This window comes from Pieris rapae, chromosome 6, assembly GCF_905147795.1.
Source record: "Pieris rapae chromosome 6, ilPieRapa1.1, whole genome shotgun sequence".
In the NCBI taxonomy this organism is placed as follows: Eukaryota; Metazoa; Arthropoda; class Insecta; order Lepidoptera; family Pieridae; genus Pieris; species Pieris rapae.
This window is the reverse complement of record NC_059514.1, coordinates 8,200,910-8,221,460: the sequence shown is the minus strand read 5'-3', so window position 1 is coordinate 8,221,460 and position 20,551 is coordinate 8,200,910. Positions and strand designations below refer to the sequence as shown.

The following is a 20,551-nucleotide window of genomic DNA, read 5'->3' as shown; positions in this document are numbered from 1 at the left end:
AAATTATTTATCATCTATTTAAGAATAGACAAAATATTTATAATACTGATTAATTTTATTTAGGCACTGATCGCTTATAATAATTAGCCAAATTTAACAACCCTACCCAATTAAGGCCTCGAATTTTAATTAAACGACTAAACGTACTAAAAAACTAAATAAGTTAAATAACATGTTGTTTTTAATTGATCTTTAAAATGCCACAAAAGGCTTAAAATACGTTTATAAGTAAATATATAATTATAACGAATTAAAAACCATTGGACGGGCTAGTTACTACAGAAGGCATGTTGCATAACCTACTTAATGTTAAGTTTAGAAAATTTGCAAAATACTAAGCCTACTTTCAAAATCATTTAATGTAACCTTATTTTTTGGATTAAGCCCGAGTTGTTTTAAGCTGTCAGTTAAACAATGAATACATGTGGGTAGTAGAAACCGTACTACCCACATGTATTATGCAATTAATTTGATAAGGTATTTAAAGAAAAACACTTTTTTACGGATTATTATTATAACTATAATCCGTAAAAAAGTGTTTTTCTTTAAATGTGTAAAAGTTATGTTAATAAAAGACAATACTAAGGTAGTAGTAGTAAATAAAGCGTTTATAAATCTTTACGCAGTTGCACCATTTTAAAAAATCCCGCCACTTTGGACAACTACGCCCTTAAAAAGCCAACCTTCAATGGTAATATTTTTCCGATTAAAACAAATTTGTATACATATATTGAATTTAAAAAGCTAGCCTTATGACAAAAATATTATCAATCATTATAATAAATAATAAGATATAAATATATATTTTTCATAGGAATGAATAAGTGGAATGAAATCACTGGTGTATCTTTCTCAAAGAATACTCTAAATATAAATTGGTACGTAAGTTTTATCATATATTTCCGTATAAATTCAAAGTAATTGTAAAATTGTGATAACTAATTGCAGTAAAAGTTTGTCTCATATTTTAAGTGTAATATTTTAAGAGCCTTTGTCATTCAAGTTAATTTCAATAGAAGAAGATCGAATAAATATTTAAAAATCTCAACTGATGTAACTACAAAATGCCGTTAAAGAAAAATTATTTAAAATAATACATATACTTGTTCATAGAAACTAAATCAGTCTTGTACTGATCTGTCTCATTTCAACATATTTTATACATAATTAGCCAGAAAGAGACTGCAATTATTAAATTTGAATGAGGATAACATATAGACGTTTTTGTTTAAGTAAAATTCACACATATTGGTATAAAAATCAAATTTTTGCTTCAATAAATAAAATATTAAAAGGCTCCTAACAATATCAGTACAACTGATGTTTAACCACAGCTTTTCCAATTAAAGGCACATTTTAATTAGTAACAGTCAGACATACGTTCATTTTTCACACTAATCTTAGGCACACTTTGTCATGTTTTGAATATCGCTAAAAAGCGTCGTTTCTTCGGTTCGATTTCAATGTAATTTCGTCAAAAATGTATTATTATTAGTTTATAGAATTTACGGCCACGAAATGTATATTTTAAAAATGACTTAATTTTATTTAAAAGACGCAAACAGTAGTTATCATTGTAAATAGTAGATCAAACGGTATTCTTAATTCGACGAAATCGGTCACTAAGGTTATTGACCTTTCGTTCATCGACATCTGCTTTCTAACGGCAATTGATTTTAGTTAATATAATGCGTTCGTCATTATCAATTGTTTGCCATAGCAAATCCTAATTATTCAGCAAAATACGGCATGAAAACATGTTGGCTTGTGGAACAGATCACATTGTTCTTTATTCAATTTGTTTTTAATAAGATTTATAATGTTCTTTATTTAAAAGTTCTTAATAACCAGTAACAAACAGATATCGAAGTATGAAAACTTTATACTATTCTCGTCATATTTATTTAACAATTAATGTTATATATAACGAATACAATTTCAATGTTTCAAGTAAATCATTTCTATCCTCATTTATAAAAAAAAACCTAAGCATTATTTTCACAAATGTAAGACATTCTTTTAGGGTTACCACAATTTGACGAAAAGACTTTTTTTTTCTTTTTATAAATAACGGGAAAAGCTACTTGCAACATTGAAATATTATACATATAAACTTCTCATTACTTGTATTCTGTGCCTAAATGATGTTTGTCCTATCATTGAGGCATCAAAGGTACTAACAAAGCAGGTGGACCAGCGCGTCGAAGCAAGGGATGATGAAGTAGCCTTGCAGCTGTATGCCGTTGAGCTGGATCTCGAACTAAGGCGCACTCCAGGAACGAAGTCAGGTCTGGAGGGCAGCGAGACGCTCCACGAGGCCTGGGGGGAGGCATGTCCCGGATTCGACGCATGGCCTGTAAATAAATGTTATGGACGAATGAACATATTAAACACACGAGAAGAAACATACTGTATGTGATTTTTTCAACTCCCAGGCTAACCATATTTGGTCTGACTAGTAAAATGTAATTACTTCTATGCTCTGGTCATTGATGACAGGCCATTATTAATATAGGAACTATATAAATTGGCGTAATAAAAGAAATATTGCGATCAAGTTTGTTATATTCAATTCTCTAAAGGGTATAAGGTTATTCGACAGAAATGAGATGAACCCTTTTTGCAGATTCTATAGCAGAATAAAAATAATACGAAGCAAGCAAATGATACTACTAAAATAATAATATAATTTTTATATAAGCTATTGTGATGATATGTGAAAATACCTGCAACGGTGGTTCATTAAAGAATGGGGGTTCCCCATCAATCATTTCAATGACCATAATGCCCAATGACCACACATCCACCTCTGGGCCATAAGGCAATCGAGACACAACTTCTGGGGACATCCAATATGGTGTCCCTACTAGGGATTTACGCTTTGGTAGCTCCTGTAAAATAATCATATGGTTTATTGGTAAATTGTTCCGGGTAGTGGACACAGAATCAAAAAAAAAAACAATCTATGTAGGTAATCAATGAGAAGTTTTGAAATTATATAACAGTTTGTAATTAAACATATCTCTGAGCTGTTTTAAATTTGTATGTAATTCAGGAAACTGCGAAAAAAGTTATACATTTAAATTGGTTAATACAATTTTCTAAGCATGAAATTTGTGATAAATCCAAACGAGCCCAGACATCAACAAAGTATAAGTATGATTAAGATTCTATATAAAATCTAAATCACATTGGTTATATAGAGAAACTCTGCTAATGAAATTTATGAGAATTTTGCATTGTCAATCTCATGCCACTTTTCCAAACTACAAGCGCTTGAAACTTTTCTATTATGTATATCATTTACAAAAGCCTTTTAATATGTTATGTATATTTGCCTATCGATTGAATACAGCACAATTGGAATTTGTATTTTAAAATTTATTAATAATTTAGCACAATTGACCAATATTTCTACACGTTTTTAAATATTTATTAATAAATACTGTCTCAAATTATAAATTTTATAGTGAAATATATTTAATTGTTACCTGTGAAACCTGAGCACAAAATCCAAAGTCAGATAGTTTGACGCGTCCATCAGCGGTCATCAAAATCGAGTCAGATTTGATGTCTCGGTGAATAACACCTTGTCCATGTAAAAACGCCAACGCCTGAAGATAATATTCTTATGTTATAGTATACGCTTGGTTCTACATATTATATGTATATATCAGTCGCATTAGCTTTTTTTTTATAGAACAGGGGGCAAACGGGCAGGAGGCTCACCTGATGTTAAGTAATACCACCGACCCTGGATACGTTCAATGCCAGCGGGCTTGGGTGTGCATTGCCGGCCTTTTAAGAATTGGTACGCTCTTTTCTTGAAGAACCCTAAGTCGAATTAGGTCGGAATGTTGTATATGAAAAAAAATTGACAACCCATGCTAAATAAATCTAGATGATGTTTTATCCTTTAACTCTTTGTTTAACTAATGTTTTAAATGATTACTGTTAGAAGGTTAAACTATTGTCTTAAGCCCCCTGTTCATTGGTAGCTCTGCCATGATTAGACACAGACCCATATTGAGTTAGCGATTAAATATATATATTATATAGTTGCTGGTGAGTATCTGACATAAAAAAGCCTCCTTAAATTTTAATAAATAGACTTTTGAAAAATTTGCGTCTTTCAAAGAATGACTTTTGCTTTAGAGGAGTACAATTAATTGAAGTCAAAGACCATACCTTTTTGTTATCATTCATAGTTATTTTAAAAGAATTTAAATTACAATCTCACCTTTAAGCACTGCTTGCACACAGTGGCTATTTGTTCTGGGTCCATTCGAGCGCGCGTCACAATTTGTGTGAGCGAAGCACCCGCCATATATTCCATAACTACCCACAATTCATTCCCCACGAGGTACGATGCATACATTTCTACGATGTTTGGGTGTGGATAGTCTCGCATTATTACCTAAATTGTTTTAAATTTGTTTAAATATTATATAAATTAAACATATTGATAGATTGTCTATTACAATTAAAAATATCTCATGATTTGTAAATTATAATATGATCATATTTTTAAAACAATGATAAAAAATTCAATCGGTATGCCTTACTGCTTAAGAATTTTTAGAATTTATATTAATTCTTTATAGAAGAGTTTAAATCGTCCTGCAAGTAACATATTAAAAAAAACTATAAATATTATTAGAAACTGTGCCATTGTTTAAGAATAATAATTGTAAACATAAAATTATGTTTAGCTTACAGTAACTATTTATACGCAAAAGGTACAATTATGTGTTTATTATATTAACAATAACGCGTAATTCAATTACCGTCCGGATTCGTAACGCTTTACAGGGATTTCCCCCCCCCCCCCCCCCCCCAAATTGGTAACATAATACTTAAACGCTCACTTATTGCCTATAAATGATACTGACCACTTCATTAAAGAGCAATTCCCTCCTCTGCTGATTGCGTAGGTTCATCATCTTGACGGCTACTCGTCGCCGAGTCCTCGTGTCTGTGGCTACGCAAACCACCCCAGTACTTCCCTTCCCAATCTTGCTGAAGCCAGTTAGCGTCTCCCGAGGGTCACCCTCGCTTACTACGAGTCTGAGAGCAGCGCGGAACTGAAAATTTATTATAAATCCTGACTTAATCACTTCTGATCATAAATGGATTGGAGTTGGCGCGTCTTTGCATGTACCGATATCGTATTTTAGTTTTGTTTTCCCTAGATCTCTTTCTTCGTCTCTGTATCTATCGTATACATCATTATTATGCTTATTGTATTTTTATGCTTCAAAAATATAAAGACGAGATATGCTTAGTAACAATTCTATGTTAAAATTAACTTTTACTGACCTGTTCATGTGTCAAGCGTAGCTCGTGTTTAGAGGCAGAGAGAGATGGGGCACCCGGATGTTGGATTCGTACGCCATATGCATCACCTATAACAGACGAAACGACGGTTACTATTTATTTAAACTAAAATGCAGCATAACAATTACGATTAGAATAATATTCAATTTTTTTCTGCAAGATTGTAATAGGCTATTGGAAAAATAACACAAATAAAGTGTTATTCAGATTAATCTGCAAAAGTAAATATAGTTTACTATATTTATACAGTCAAATAGCCTATTGTAACAATTTGTACAGCAGTACATTTAACTAAAACTGTGGTGGGTACCACATTGATGATTCCTAACTACATCCACAATATGTACTCTACTGTAAACCTATGTATATTTAATAGTTATCCACTTAATAAGGCTTATAAAGCTTCACAAATACATATTGGAATAAAATATCGCAGTATGTATCAGACAGAAACTTTTAGAATATGGAATTCACAAAAGTGGAATATGCTTATGTCCAAATATGTGAGATTCAGAGTGAAGTCATATCTATGAAGTCTATAGATCTATGGATTTATTTATAGTTCTGAATGCTAGAAGTCTACACTATACAGCATATTTTATGCAATTCTTCGCCACTAAGCCAAAAAGACAGTCCAAAAGGACACAAGATCTTTTTTCCATTGTATAGCTATTCAAAAAAACACTATATGTATTTGAATGTAACTTATTTAAAAATAAAATAACACCTTATTGGTAAGTTAAGAGTTCATACTTCACTGGTTGCCAAATGCCATTACATATTCAAAGCATGTACTAAGGCCTCAATCATGATAATAATTTTAAATAGTAACACACTTGTATGGCAAAAACACTATAATGGTTTTATCTTGGTCAGAAAAATTGTTCAAGGCATGTTTAAATATTTTGACTTAAACTATTTTTTTGCCCCAAAGTTATGGTATTATGTATACACTAACAACTAGAGGATTAGGGCAAAAATTCTGGGAATGCATATTATTCATTTGTTTCACATATTGACCAGAAGCAAAGCTTTTGCAAATCAGAAATGTAAATATAATAAAAACAAACCTATATTTATATTTTTTCCATTAATTCCAACTTGTGGTTGATGCAAAGTAGGCTGAGGAGGTGGGTGGCTGTGTTGGTATGGAACATTGGCATTTTGTATGTTTTGATATGTAATATTTGATTGAGGATTTTCATTTACATCATTTACAGATCTTATAGCTGTTTCATGAGCATGTTGAGACCATTCGTCAGGTGAATCTCGAATTGGCTGATTAAGTGTATAATTGCTCTGTTCACGCCTTAAGCTTGGGTATTGTGGAGCTTGTTGTACAGAAGGCGACTCTTCAGGTACTGATGGTGGGATATTTGCCTGGCCTCTCAGGTCTCTTCTTATTCTTGGTGGACTTGAACTTCTCAAAGAGTTTGACCGGGCCACATTGGACATTTTTGGTAATATTACTCCATTCTGTACAGGTTGTGTTATTGGGTTTGTTGAAGTTGGTCTTGAAATGGCTGCAACTGATGATGTCCGGTGATCACCTCTTACAACAGTTTTTAGGTCCAAAATCTCTGTTGGTGTGATTTCTGATGGATCTACTAAAGGTAATGGTCGGTTTGAAGATTTTAATATCTGTAAATACATATATTTTACATAACTACCACTTATATAACTATTACTTATCTAAATGAAGCCATGTTTATACAGTTCTAGTTTAACCCACTTTGTAAAAACTAGAGCAAAATATGATGTCAGTAGGTTAAAAATTACTACATAAATGAAGCATAATTATTGCCGTGCTACATACATACTTACTTATGGACTGTAAAGATGTACTATGTAATTTACTGCTTTTAATTTAAGATTTTAATTATCACCAAGATCACTAAAAACTTGATTTATTCATACCTGGTTATTTCCAACTAGTGAAGCCCATTGCAATGGGAGACCAACAAACTTGTTTTCTCTTCTATCAAAACCAGTGTGCACTCTATGTTCAAAGTTACTTGGTGGTGAAATAAGAGGCTTCTTCTTTTTCTTTGAAAACATACTGGACTTTCAAATAATATGGTTCTGTAATAGGAAAATCATTATTGGAATAACATTTTATATAAAAAATAAATATTATGCTAAGAATTCACGATCAAAAATAATTTAATATATAATTAAACGGGATTACATGTACCTATTAGTAGTTTATTTTGAGTTTCGCTAAATTCGGTCTAGCCAAACCCTGTTTTTAACTTGTGTTATTCACAATCCACATAGCAACACATTCTACTTTTGTAAAAAGTTCCCAATGATAATGTTTGAAATATAGAAATGGTATTGCTTAGCGTTAAAATTTTGTCTTTAACACTTCAAGTTTAGTAAACGAAATCCTGAGAATCAAGTTTTTAATTTTCACCAACACCCAAGTTACAACTTTCATCAAGTATTTTTTTTTTTTTAATTTTTTTTTTCAACCTACAGATATTACAGATACTACTACAACCTACTTTAGTATGCTAATAGAGTTTGCCACTCTCTTCTCTGCGCAAACTAAAAAAAGATAATTTTTGCTAAAATTATTTTTAAAATTCTGTTTTAATTTTTAGACAGAAATTAATTGTGAATAAGAAGATTTTGTCGATTTAATGGTAAGACTGTTTATCGTTAAGAATATTTAGTCTATAACTGTTCTATAGTACTATAATTACATTCAATAATACTTGACAGTTGACACTTAACTAAATAATTATAAAACGTATTTTAATTTTTACTATTTTCCTAATGATTATACTAATTACTAAATAATACTATTGTAATTTGTTGTTTCGTTAATAAAAGAAATAAGTATTAATACTTATTACTTCTATTAATCTCTTATAAGACATTTAAACAGTGTGTACATTTTTCAATACCAGATAAAGAATGAAAGAAAAAAAGAATAAAAAACACAAGAAAAGTAAACGGTCAAAACAAAAACATAAAGCAGATGTAAGTAATCGAAATTTTTAGTTAAATTACAGTAATACAGGAAGATAAATCAATTAATATAAATTGCTTCTTTTTAGGACTCTGATACTAACTCTTCAGCATCAGATAAATGGGTAGAGAAGGCACAAAACAAAGACTCTGGTCATGATGAATGGATGTCGATGAGTGGTATGATAAAAACATACACTAAGGACGATATCAAACCTAAATTAGAAAAACCAAAAGCACATATAGATTCATACAATCCTAGTACAAGCAGTAGAGAACTCAATCCATATTGGAAAGATGGAGGCAGTGGGCTCCCTCAAACTCCTGAACAATTTCGTAAAGCAAAACCTTTTGTTAAACCTTCTGATGATGAGGATAGTTTTTTTTCTAAAAAAAACAAAACAGAGGACTTGTATTGTCATCAGCAAACTAACATAGCCACAAATAATTTAAATTTAAGTGATTATAAACGGTCTCGTAACTGGCGAAAAGATAGAGAAGATAAGTTGAAATGTGAATCTTTTGAAAAAAATGAAGAAACCAAAGTACAAAAAATGGAAAACATAGAAAAAAGTAACAGTGCATTCTTGAGCGATGAGAAAATGAATAAACTAGGTGCAAAAATTGTCAAAGCAGAAATAATGGGTGACCATCAACTAGTTTGCAAATTAAAGGAAAAATTAGAAGCAGCTAGGGAATACAGGAAAAATAATCCAGTAAATATTAATGAAGATGATGGGATAATGTTAATTTCTACTAGTGCGAGTGGAAGCAGCCGTCCATTAGTAAAAAATCTCTATGATGGAGACTCCCGTAGCAAGGGGGGTAAACGTAAAGCAGAGACACATGATATTGGCGGTCGATGCAAATATTTTAGTAATGATGATAAATATAATCTCTCTGAAATGGTATGTATTTATCTATTAGGTTTTTTTGTAACTTCATCTATTATAGATATAGAAGATCTCATAGATAAAAAAATATTTATATAATTATGAGACAACTAAAAGGACTGATACATAATGTATTAGACTGTTATATACTTTGTAAATTTGGTTTATAATGTCTGAAACTAATATATAAATGAATTGAACTAATTTTATATTTACAGTTCCAACAAGAAAAGTATGGTACAAACTATGATGCAGATGCAGAATTAGCCAAAATATCAAATAAAAGTAAAAATCCAAATGATGATTTAGAAGATATATTTGTGGATGAAATATCAAAGAATAGAAATGATGCCAAAGACAGTGAGAGAGAGAGACAAAAGGCCATAAACCAGAGTGTTAAATTAGAAAAATCTTTAGATGGTTGTGAGCATTGCTTTGATTCAAAGAACATGATTAAACACCTTGTTGTAAGTTGTGGTAATAAAGTATACATGGCAGTTCCAGCTAGAAAATCACTTGTCAAAGGACACTGTACTTTAACAACTATCCAACATTATACCTGTGTTACTGCTCTTGATGAAGATGTCTGGGAAGAAATAATGGTATTTCTTTCTACTTTTTTGCTTTGTATTTCTTCGTGTTATAATTGTTTTCAACACTATTTGAAATTTGATTGTTTTATAGGTTTACAGGAAATTAATTACACAATTTTTCAACTCACAGAATAAAGATGTTGTGTTCTATGAAACAGCTATGAAACTGCACAGATATCCTCATGTTGTCATAAACTGTGTTCCATTACCTCGGGATGTAGGTGACATGGCGTCAATATACTTCAAAAAGGCATTACTTGAATGTGAAGCCGAATGGTCCATGAATAAGAAAGTAGTTGACCTCAAAGGAAAAAACATTAGAAAGGGCATACCTAAAGGCTTGCCCTACTTTTGGATCGATTTTGGTGTAGATCCAGGTTTTGCTCACGTTATTGAGGATCAGTCAATGTTTCCAAAAACTTTTGCTGAGGTTGGTAACATTTTTGTGCATTCATTTTGCTGTAACTACATGAACTACCTAGAAGTTTCTTTAACATTGTTTATGAAACATTTCTTACTGCTAATATAACCTATTTTTGTTACAATTCTAATTTGTAGGAACACTTAATTTTAACTTCAATGAATTTTTTTTGTTTTTTAGGAAATCATTGCTGGAATGTTAGATTTGGATCACACAGTCTGGAAAAATCCTCAAAGAGAATATGGAGAGTTACAAAGGAAAAAGGTAATGGAATTTGTAAATGAATGGAAACCATTTGAGAGAAGCAATAAAAATTAAAACAAAGTAATCATCATTTTATTTTGACTACTCTTCTTTTAGCATCTCTTCTATTAATTTTTGTCGTTCTGCAGCTTGTCGCATTTTGGTTAGAACAATTGACTCATAATCTCGATCTGATACAAGTGATGGACCTTTAACATCTTTTTTTATTGATATTATAGGTCTGTTATTTAACCATTTTAATGAGAGAGGGTTGTCCGGCAAACCTAAAAAACCAAGATCTTTTAAATATTTGCTGGGATTTAAATGTAAAGCAATAAATAAATAAAACGGTAAAAATGGTTAAGTTAACTGATAATGCAAGTATAAGTTAACTACTACTGAGAAATCTGAACTACAATTCCTTTATATTTTTTAAGGGAGCTAAAAGCAATGGGTACTCGTGATGTCAGTTAAATCCCGCTACTCACACTAGTGGCTGACACATATAATCTTTTCTGGAGCATGTTGTTGGCATTTAAAATAGATAATTATTAGTTCAGGTTAGGTTTCCACACTTGTTTACCATACGAAAATATTAAGTGCATAATGATAAAGATACTAGGGATCAAAGAGGTTTTTAATTAAACCAGTATGAAATTAAAAAATCAATCTTGTTATACCCTTTTCAAACTCCACTGCCATTTCCGAGGCTTCTTTTGTTGCAAATTCAATCAAGGCACTTCCCCTTTTTTTGGGGGATATTATGAGAGCTACAATTTCTCCATATTTTTTTAAAAATCTTCTCAAGTTTGATTCATTATATCCACCATTATTTGAATCATTTTTATCTACATTCCACTTAATCTTTATCCTATTTAAACTTGAATCCCATCCTGGTTCATTAAGACGACCCAATGTTTGTTGTATTTCTTCTTTTACTCGTCTTTGTTCTTCTAATAAGAGTTTGCTACCTTCACGCTGTAAACGTTCTATTTCCGCTGCTAATTTTTGTTCATCAGTCAAATTAACGTTATTGCTTGAATGTGCCTCTCTTTCTCGTCGTTCCAAATCCTCCTTAAGTTTTTGTCTCTTAGAATCTAACTCTTGATGCCGTAACTTTGCTGCTTCTTTTGCTCTAAGAACTTTGTCATAAGCATCCCTAGCTGATTTGTCTATTAGTATCTCTAAAGCTCTAGATAGTTCATGAAAAGTTTCTGCAGCTTTGGGATCATCTGGATTTTTGTCAGGATGACATACAAGTGCCTTTTTTCTGTAAGCCTTTTTAATCTGAAACAATATAAAAATATTATTAAATACTGAATCAAAAATAATATCGAATTATTCTTATGAAATTCGTTCTTCTTACTTCCGCTTCAGTAGCTGTTATTTTGACATCGAGTATTGAATATAAATCGAGATCCTCAATGTTTTTCTTATTCATTGTTAGTTTTTTATTTTAGTTTCCTGACTGATAATAAAATGTACCTTTTTTAAACCTTATTAAAAACTTATTCGTATTAATGTTTTAAAAAATGAAAGTGGACCAAAATTAGTTTTATGTACCTATATTGAATACAGTAGTTTTTTTTAGATTAGTCTGCTATTATTTAAGTAAAGTGTAATAATAGTTAAGCACAGAGTAGCTCTTACTAACAATAATATCGAAAGAAATAAATAAAGTCCACCATACCACAGAATAAACACCGTCAGATAGGTATCGGTCGTTACCTACAGTGAATTTAAAGGATAATCCCTTTACCGTATGGATTTTTTAAATTTTTTGTAAGAAATATATGTCACTATAGGGCTCTAGAAAAATATTAAAAAAACGTAGAATTCCATTTAAAAAAGATCAATAGGTAAAAGTAATTGTTCCAAATATGGAACGTCATGCATTCTAGTTCTCTTAGTTAGACGTTCCATATTTGGTACAACATGCAGTGTGATTCTGCTACATTATATATAGCTACATAAAGGTGATCATCATCTGAAAATTATGTGTGAAAGTTCTAAAAACAGTTGCGATCTTTCTTGAAACAAAGATAACAACCACACTTTTCGCACATCACTTGGGATTTCTGTTTGCATCCTTCCATTTTGCACCATTTGCGCTCAGTTTTCCGATTTCCAGGGCGGAAGATCAGTTAAACTCCTGAAATATACTTATTTAAGACTTTATGTATGTGCTACTATTATTTATCCTACTTAAAAAATACATTACATTAAAACTTAGAGTATCTTGGTCTAATGCTGCATAATGTTCCAGATTTGGACCTGTTAAACTATTGACTGTATTGTATCAAGTTCCATATTTGGCACTACAAAAAACGTTACAACTGCATGGTGTTCCACATTTGGAACATTTTTAAAATGATAAAATATTCACTACATGTTATGGTTTGAACTTCTTTTGCCGTAAAACGCCTGGGGGTCAGATGAATCACTAATATAACAGTTGCCCGGTCGCGACATGGTGTACCGTGAATTATCCTTTACCCAATACTTTGTACACTTAAATTATGATAGATGTTGATAAAAAATATATATATTCTATTTCCACCTCCCAATAGAGACTTTCTTTAGTGGCATTCGCTCAAAAGGTCGCTGATACTTTTACCGTTGTGACATGTAGTCTTAAGTCAATTTGTGTGTTTTATCTTTGTAGTTTGTAGTGTATGTGTATTTCACAGGTTTATTGCGTCTATAGTTTTGAAGCTTTGCTTTGATTATTTTTGAATTATTAGATAATCTGTGATGTTATGATTTTCTTCTAAGTTCTAACTAATAACCTAATAAGTTTAAAATAAAAATATCGTGATTTAGTTATTAGTTAAGTTCTGGTAATCCTAACTGTTATTTAAAAATATAATTATAAAGAACGATACTCAGTATGTTTCCAAGGATAATTTTAAGTAAGTTTTTATGAACAGGATAGGAAAAATATATCAGAGACAAAATATCATGAATTAGTATAATTTTATATTTATGTTTACTTTACCCGATTACCTAAATGTGTTTTAGAATAATAATATACTGTGTATTTCAGAGCATATACTTAAAAATGTAGCAATAATACCTCGATATAATTCTACAGCAGCAAAACCATTAGAACACTCTGAGAATAATGAGGGTAAGTTTTTACTAATTGAATGATGACTATAAAGTAGTTACTTCAACTAGAAAAGTGATTTTTTTACTAAAGTGACCTCCAGATTACATAAATTTTATTTTGACAACCATTCTTTATTAAATGTGTGTTATGATTTCAGGAATTCTAAAGACCAAATCTTCACCCTTAGACCACCCTGACTATTTCCAAGTTCATAGTTTATTCAATGTAAAGGACTTATTTGATGCCAGAGTTCACTTTGGACACAAAGAAGGTTCACTGAATGAATTAATGGCACCTTACTTATATGGTTCCAGACAGGGTCATCTTATATTTGATCTTGATGTTACTGCTGAACATCTTCGGAGAGCTCTTAACTTTACTGCACACATTGCGTATAGAGGTGGCATAATATGCTTTTTTAATAGAAATGCCTTAAATGCTCACATTGTTGAAAAGACTGCATTAGAGTGCGGGGAATATGCTCACACAAGATTTTGGAAAGGGGGTATATTTACAAATGCAAATCATCAATTTGGTGCCATCACTAGGCTACCAGATCTGTGTATTTTTTTGAATACACAGAACAATATTCTTAATCAACACACTGCAGTAAGAGATTGTGCAAAAATGTTAATACCAAGTATAGGTATTGTTGATACAAATTGTAATCCTAACTTGATAACATATCCAGTACCAGGAAATGATGATACCCCTGTTGCTGTTGAGTTATATTGTAAATTGTTTAAAGGAGCCATTCAAAGGGGTAAGGAGGCAAGATTAAAATTCTTACAAGAAGCAGAAGAACAAGGAACATTGGCATAGTTACACTTTAATTTATTAATATAAATAATAGTCATTAATAACAACAATAAAGTATTTAATTTCAAACATTTGGATTATAATAAAAAACAGTTTATAAACATTTTTCTTATATTCTAAAATTATGTATCTAATATCACTGATAGCAAATGCTAGTTTCAACATAAATCCTGTATCAATGAAATTAATACTAGAAAATTGCCTTTTGACAAAATTTGTTTTTCCCAGCAATAAATTTAAAATATTTTCAAGTACACTAATGAAAATAATTTTTTCAAGTGTTCTAAATTTCATAGTTAATGAAAAATAATGAAGGTACTTTACATAATTTAAAATTTTAATTATTCTTTGCTTATGCTAAAATATAAGCTTTAGGCTAAGACAAAAGATGAAAACCAATATTTGATATCTCTAATCTCATAAGTTACATAAATAAACAATATTGTGAAAAATTATCCCAAAAGCACCTTCTGCATCATGTGACTTGGTGGGTTCCTTTCCGTTTCTCGGTTCTCCCAGCTGCCAGTAATGCATTTAGAGCTACATAAGTATTGCAAAAGTGGAATACGGTATCGCCCACAAAAATCAACAAATTTTATATGCTCCACATGGTTGTCAAAGAACACACCTGAAACAAAAAAAATTCAACTAATTTATTCCCCTTGGATGTTGTACAAAGGCAACATTATCGCGGATTCTAGTCATGAATAAATACCAAATATATTCAAGTCATGATATATGTTATGATTCTTATCATATTTTTGCATACCTTTACATTTTGGATTTACACAACAATTGGCGGATTGAAGATATTTGATTAATGTTAGAGGAACATCGCCAGGTCTCACCGGCACCTCGTGAAGTTTAATTGTACGTCCTGCTAACTCCAATAAGGAAGGTGGTTGTATTGCCATATCACTCACAAAACGGACCACCAATGGATTGTCTCGCAGACTCAACTGTAAATCAAAGTTGGTAGGTCATACACCTGGAGTATATAACATAGGTATATATTTGTGTAATATTACCATATACATATTTAAATACAATTTTAAGGTATATAAACTGAAATTTAGTACATTATTCACAAAACTTGACGCTTCGAGAGCTTTCAGCGACCATACGGTTAGAGGGTTCTCTTTCTAACCATTCTTTATTAATATTTAGTTTTTTACATATGCTTTTTTATTTCTAACATTTAAGTATTTTTTTAGATTTTGTTTTACCTTTGAACACTTATGTCATTAGTAAAAGGATTTGTAAGTGCGTTGCCGGCCTATAGGTATATAATAATACCTAGAAGGTATCATTAAATTATAATAAAGACTAACGATTGGTCGATTACTTATTATTGGTTGACAAATGAAATGAAGTTAAGTTCAAGTTAAATTGGATTTGAGTGTACATAATTAAACTATAGAACAGGACCGCGATTAGTCATTATATATTATGTACATATGTGAACTTGCTTTGAGCTTTTGAAACTATGTATTCCAATACATATATCTGAATTTATTATGCCATAAATAGCAGGCTACATTTTGTAATAAAAAATTAACTCAACTTACTTCAGTCAAACATTTCAGTTTGATGATTTGCGTTGGCAATGTTTTCAATTTGTTTTTATGTATCAGCAGTGATCGCAGTTGGTGCAAGTTGGCGATGCTAGCAGGCAACTGTTCAATTTGATTATCACTTAAAACCAGCGCCTGGAGTGTCTTCAGCGCGCCCACTGAATCTGGTACGTCAGTAATTTTGTTACCAGCAATAGAAAGTATTCGCAAACTGAAAAAAATAATATACTTTGCGTGAATGATACTTGGTATAATTTACTGTAGGTCGTATACCTTATACTTTTCTAAAATATTTAAAACTATTAATGACGGAACGTACGCGGACGAGCAGGCGATGACAATTAAACTCCATAATATCGTTTAATTTATTCCAAATCACATGACTTGATTGAATCGTCAATTTTCGTCTGCCGCACAAAACATTTAGACAATAATAATCCAGTGGCGCAACATGGACATACTCTGATGTTTGCATTTATCGTAATGTGCAGGACGAGTGTGTAAACGCAATACTTCGTCGTAAGTATCGCGTTTACACACTCGTTCTGCCCACTTCCCTGCTTACTACGGCTGAATGTAAATGCGGCATAAAAGCAAGTGTTATCAATTAACATGATATGTTTGAGCACATGGAAATAAAACTCCACTGTTGAAACCCTCAGGGTTAATAGTTGCACACTAAAACCAACAGATCAATCATGTTTTTGATACTGTATGGATATTGGAGTTTGTAAGTATAGAATATGAAAGTCTTAATGGACACTTGAGCAGAATTAATAAGGGTTTCATTTATACATGTTTATAGTTGACTTAAATACATTAGTCTTAGAATATGTTGTCATCTTCACGAATTCACTAAGTGACAAGGACATAACGTTTAGCTAATAGTTAATTGAATTGAAGATTGGTTTGTTTGGCAGTGAACTATGGATAATGGGCCTCCTAAGAATTATATAGACTTTATCTCTTGCTTTTTAAACACTTATCGAAAATAGCGTGAACCTATTATACAATAGTTTGTATAAACAGTAATTATCTACTTCATTGTACATATATGTATTTTGATTGTTATTATGAAGTTTAATGTTTTGTTTATGTTATTATTGTATTTCGTTATTATAATATATAGATCAGACGTTTACCAATTTTACTACCTATTTGTTGATGAAGGTTAATGCTCAACAAACAGCATAGTTTTCTTTTGCTGATATGATAGAAGTTGAATAATGTTAAACACAACTGTTAAATTTTTATGGAGAAGGCAAACGGACAATATCTCGAGAGGGACCTGCAATATTAGAAATGGCATCAGCTATATTGAAGCTGATAACTCGTATATATAGAAACGAAAATATACCCTGAATCTCGAGCTAGGCTGGAAGTAAGTTCCAGAGTCAAGACTTGTATGTATGATAAAAAAAGTATTGGATTTCGTCTTATGAACTTACTTGGTCCCTCAACGACCTAGCTTTAGTTGCGTCGAATTGTATTAAACAGTTGAAAAATAAGAAACGTATCATTTTAATTGCGCACTACGCTATCTTCGTAAAATTTCCAATGCGCAGTTTTTCTACAGTATATTATTATTATTCTTAACACTAATAATAAAAATTCTGGAAAATATCGTGATAATGCTAGACCGTCTGCGATATCGATATCAGTGCCCATTTTATATTAATCTGTTTAGATAAGGCGGACTTGCAAATTATTACATAAGTATTATAATTTATATGATGTATCTTATATTTATTCAATTTTTTCATAAGTTTTATACACCGTTCTCGACAGCTAAACTATATTTCGCCATTTTAACTTAACTATATAAACAGTATACGTTATTTGTTACACTATGTGGAACCAACTGCCCACGGAAGTATTTCCGAAATAATTCAACTTAGCGTGAGCGTACCAATTCTTAAAATACCGACAACGCACTCGCGAGCCCTTTGAGTGTTCATGGGATGCGGTATCACTTAACATTATGTGAGCCTTCTGCCCATTTGTCCCGTTCTATAAAAAAACGGTAAAATGTCCTATGACGTTTAGAGTCCATCCCCAGTCGGAGAACAAATTATAACAAAAATTTTGTCTTGCCCCTCTAGTGGGCTTGAGGACAATCATTAAGGTATTTTTACGTATTTAGTATATATCATATAACTATGAGAATTATTTGATGAGTTATATAGTTTTCTATTAATTCTTTTATTAGAATTACAAAAATAACTTAACTAATTTTTACCCATCTAAAAAAAGAAAGGCTTACTTATGCTCCTCAAACAATACGGATCAGTTGCCAGTTGATCCCATATAAAAAGAGTTTGAAAGATATTTACCGCAAGGATTTTTCAATGCCCTTGTATAGAAATAAACTAATCGACGCAAATATAATTAATTATTTTAAACCTGGTAGGTTTAGGCACAAAACGAAAGAAACGAAAAATTTCTGACAAGTGTCTGTCATCTGGTGTTAACGCAAGATATAGAAGGCTCTTAGTATTGGGACAATTATTTCATAATCCATTACCATTGTACATGTGTAAAACATTATTAAGCAATTCATGGTAGTTGGCTGTTGCACGATGAAGTCGATTAGAAGTTCAATAATTAATTCAACAAATGGAACGTGTTTACAGTAGGAGCTATAACAATTAAGTACTCTTTAACAAACATCTTCATGACTGTTATTAATAAATTAAACATTCAATTGTCATACTGTTGCAGTGGGTATTAGTTCTACTAAATACTTTCAATATTTTCTTAATTTTCTTCTAGTGCTTTCTTCTATCGATCATTGGCGATCATCATGGCTACCTAAATTTTAGATGCCGCGCTTCTGAGCAATGATTTGGTGAATTAACCCAACTATCAAAAATGAAAATTTATAGTGCCTGTCAAATGATAAATGCCAAAAATTGGGCAAAAGAAAATATTTACGTTTTTCTCTACTAAAAGTCAATTCTACAAAAATATCGTGTGGCAATGTTAACACGAAAAATCTGTCTAAAAATATAAGAAGACCAATAAGTACAACCACTGTGTGATTTTTAATCCAAGTTGGTGAATAGCTTCCTGTGACTGACATACGTCATCAATTTCTTTTGTCTAAGTAGATCTATATGTCGGTTTTATTTCGATAGATAAGGTAGATACGGTAGATAAGGTAAATCTTCCAAGTTCCAAAGTATAAAAATTAATTTCGAAAATAGATTAGATTCGGGATTTGAAAACTGCCTCATTTAATTATATTATCTCGGAACCAAATCTAATCAAACAGTAACGATCTCAAGTGAGAAATAGAGTTTTAGATTTTAATTATGTTACTCAGATAAAGTAAACATTAAAATTTTATTAAGATATTTACTAACCTGCTTAGTTTCCAAATATCTTTTGGTATATTTACAATATTATTTCCCCCAAGATAAAGATATCTTAGTGATGATAACTCTAGTACTTGTTCGGGAAATACATTAAGTCGATTTCCGCATAAATTAAGTTCTTTTAGAGAACTTTTTGATGAGAAAAATGACTTTGGTAGCGACTCATTGGTTAAGTTATTATGTTTTGCTATAAGAGAAGTCAGTGCACAATTTCCTAGTACATCTGGAAGGACGGTGAGCCGGTTGTTGCTTATATCAAGAATTTTTAAATTTGTAAACTGATTGAGCGCTCTCGGTAATGCCTTTATTCTGTTGTTGTAAAGCAGGATCGTCTCAAAATTAGCCGCGCAATTCTTGTCGTTGATAATGATGTCCAATTCAGACGTTATCGCTTCACCGTCCAATAACCTATGGGACAGGTCTAAGGTTTTTTGTTCTCTGCTGTCACTGTCGCAACTATCAGATGTATAGTAGCACTCCATTTTATCAAATTTTTCTCCTATACGCAAAGTTGAAAGAGGTTTAAATTTCTTTCACGGTAAGGTGGAGGAGCCACGGGTAACCCGTGTCGCCAGGCCCGCAACGCACGCGCAACTGGTATGACAATAATATTGTAATGACATGGACAGATAGTTCGCTATATGCCGCCATTTAATATTTACTTTGATAAAATATACGTCAACGTATTATTATTACTAAAGATAACAACTCGCAGATAGCAGCGGTGTTAAAAATAATACTAACGAAACAAAGCACTGTTTAAATTATTGGTCCTTTGTATTGAAAATACCTACAGCAAGTGGTTCTTGCATACATGGTGATTGTAGTGACTTTAACGATAGCTGCGATTGATATAATGAGCCCAACTAATCTCTTAAATATTAACAAAAATTCCGGCAGTTGAAACCCTTATGTTATGTATTCATATATAAATTTTAACTTCTACTTTTATTTAATTTTATCATCAATTAGGATAAATGATAAATATAAAATTATCGTTTAGAATTTCGTTCCCATCATCGTATCCTACTTAGGCTGCTGTGGGGTTGGCAACGTTCAGTTAAATGAATTTATATTATACACTGTTAGATTAGAGAAATTTGCTTTTTTGATTATACCTTTCAAATACACATACGATACAATAACTAAGTTTTAAAGAAGGTAGGGTATTCAGAATTCATTGCTATTTTGTTCTAATGCTTATTT

General features: G+C 31.4%; 5 protein-coding genes and 1 long non-coding RNA gene across 7 annotated transcripts; 3 read left to right on the top strand and 3 right to left on the bottom strand.

Moving 5' to 3' along the window:
- Positions 1 to 351: 351 nt before the first annotated feature.
- On the top strand, positions 352 to 637 carry LOC110992942. Its single transcript, XR_002600171.2, has 2 exons — positions 352 to 477; positions 587 to 637. It is a non-coding gene; the product is annotated as an uncharacterized LOC110992942 (long non-coding RNA).
- LOC110992941 (serine/threonine-protein kinase PAK mbt) lies at positions 569 to 7,797 on the bottom strand. Of its 2 annotated transcripts, none has more exons than XM_045628484.1 (9): positions 7,526 to 7,797; positions 7,255 to 7,419; positions 6,408 to 6,978; positions 5,320 to 5,405; positions 4,893 to 5,084; positions 4,241 to 4,417; positions 3,492 to 3,614; positions 2,727 to 2,891; positions 569 to 2,354 (listed from the first exon to the last, which is right to left on the bottom strand). In XM_045628484.1, the coding sequence occupies exons 2-9, from the start codon at positions 7,393 to 7,395 to the stop codon at positions 2,157 to 2,159; spliced, it is 1,653 nt and encodes a 550-aa protein (XP_045484440.1). In that variant the 5' UTR covers positions 7,396 to 7,419; positions 7,526 to 7,797; the 3' UTR covers positions 569 to 2,156. The 2 variants fall into 2 exon arrangements, with proteins under 2 accessions (XP_045484440.1, XP_022114636.2); XM_022258944.2 differs by having other exon boundaries at positions 7,532 to 7,797.
- A 305-nt stretch (positions 7,798 to 8,102) lies between these two features.
- LOC110992937 (CWF19-like protein 2) lies at positions 8,103 to 10,548 on the top strand. Its single transcript, XM_022258938.2, has 5 exons — positions 8,103 to 8,325; positions 8,403 to 9,221; positions 9,425 to 9,808; positions 9,891 to 10,229; positions 10,401 to 10,548. The coding sequence occupies exons 1-5, from the start codon at positions 8,260 to 8,262 to the stop codon at positions 10,536 to 10,538; spliced, it is 1,746 nt and encodes a 581-aa protein (XP_022114630.1). The 5' UTR covers positions 8,103 to 8,259; the 3' UTR covers positions 10,539 to 10,548.
- On the bottom strand, positions 10,543 to 12,014 carry LOC110992938 (dnaJ homolog subfamily C member 17). The gene is made up of 3 exons (XM_022258939.2): positions 11,830 to 12,014; positions 11,144 to 11,750; positions 10,543 to 10,747 (listed from the first exon to the last, which is right to left on the bottom strand). Exons 1-3 carry the CDS (start codon positions 11,902 to 11,904, stop codon positions 10,566 to 10,568), a joined length of 864 nt encoding a protein of 287 aa, XP_022114631.1. The 5' UTR covers positions 11,905 to 12,014; the 3' UTR covers positions 10,543 to 10,565.
- Positions 12,015 to 13,202: 1,188 nt separating this feature from the next.
- On the top strand, positions 13,203 to 14,444 carry LOC110992922 (28S ribosomal protein S2, mitochondrial). The gene is made up of 3 exons (XM_022258919.2): positions 13,203 to 13,375; positions 13,510 to 13,593; positions 13,733 to 14,444. Exons 1-3 carry the CDS (start codon positions 13,354 to 13,356, stop codon positions 14,395 to 14,397), a joined length of 771 nt encoding a protein of 256 aa, XP_022114611.1. The 5' UTR covers positions 13,203 to 13,353; the 3' UTR covers positions 14,398 to 14,444.
- A 347-nt stretch (positions 14,445 to 14,791) lies between these two features.
- On the bottom strand, positions 14,792 to 19,964 carry LOC110992921 (leucine-rich repeat-containing protein 58). Its single transcript, XM_022258918.2, has 4 exons — positions 19,334 to 19,964; positions 15,963 to 16,179; positions 15,164 to 15,353; positions 14,792 to 15,022 (listed from the first exon to the last, which is right to left on the bottom strand). Exons 1-4 carry the CDS (start codon positions 19,825 to 19,827, stop codon positions 14,847 to 14,849), a joined length of 1,077 nt encoding a protein of 358 aa, XP_022114610.1. The 5' UTR covers positions 19,828 to 19,964; the 3' UTR covers positions 14,792 to 14,846.
- Between the last annotated feature and the right edge of the window lie 587 nt (positions 19,965 to 20,551).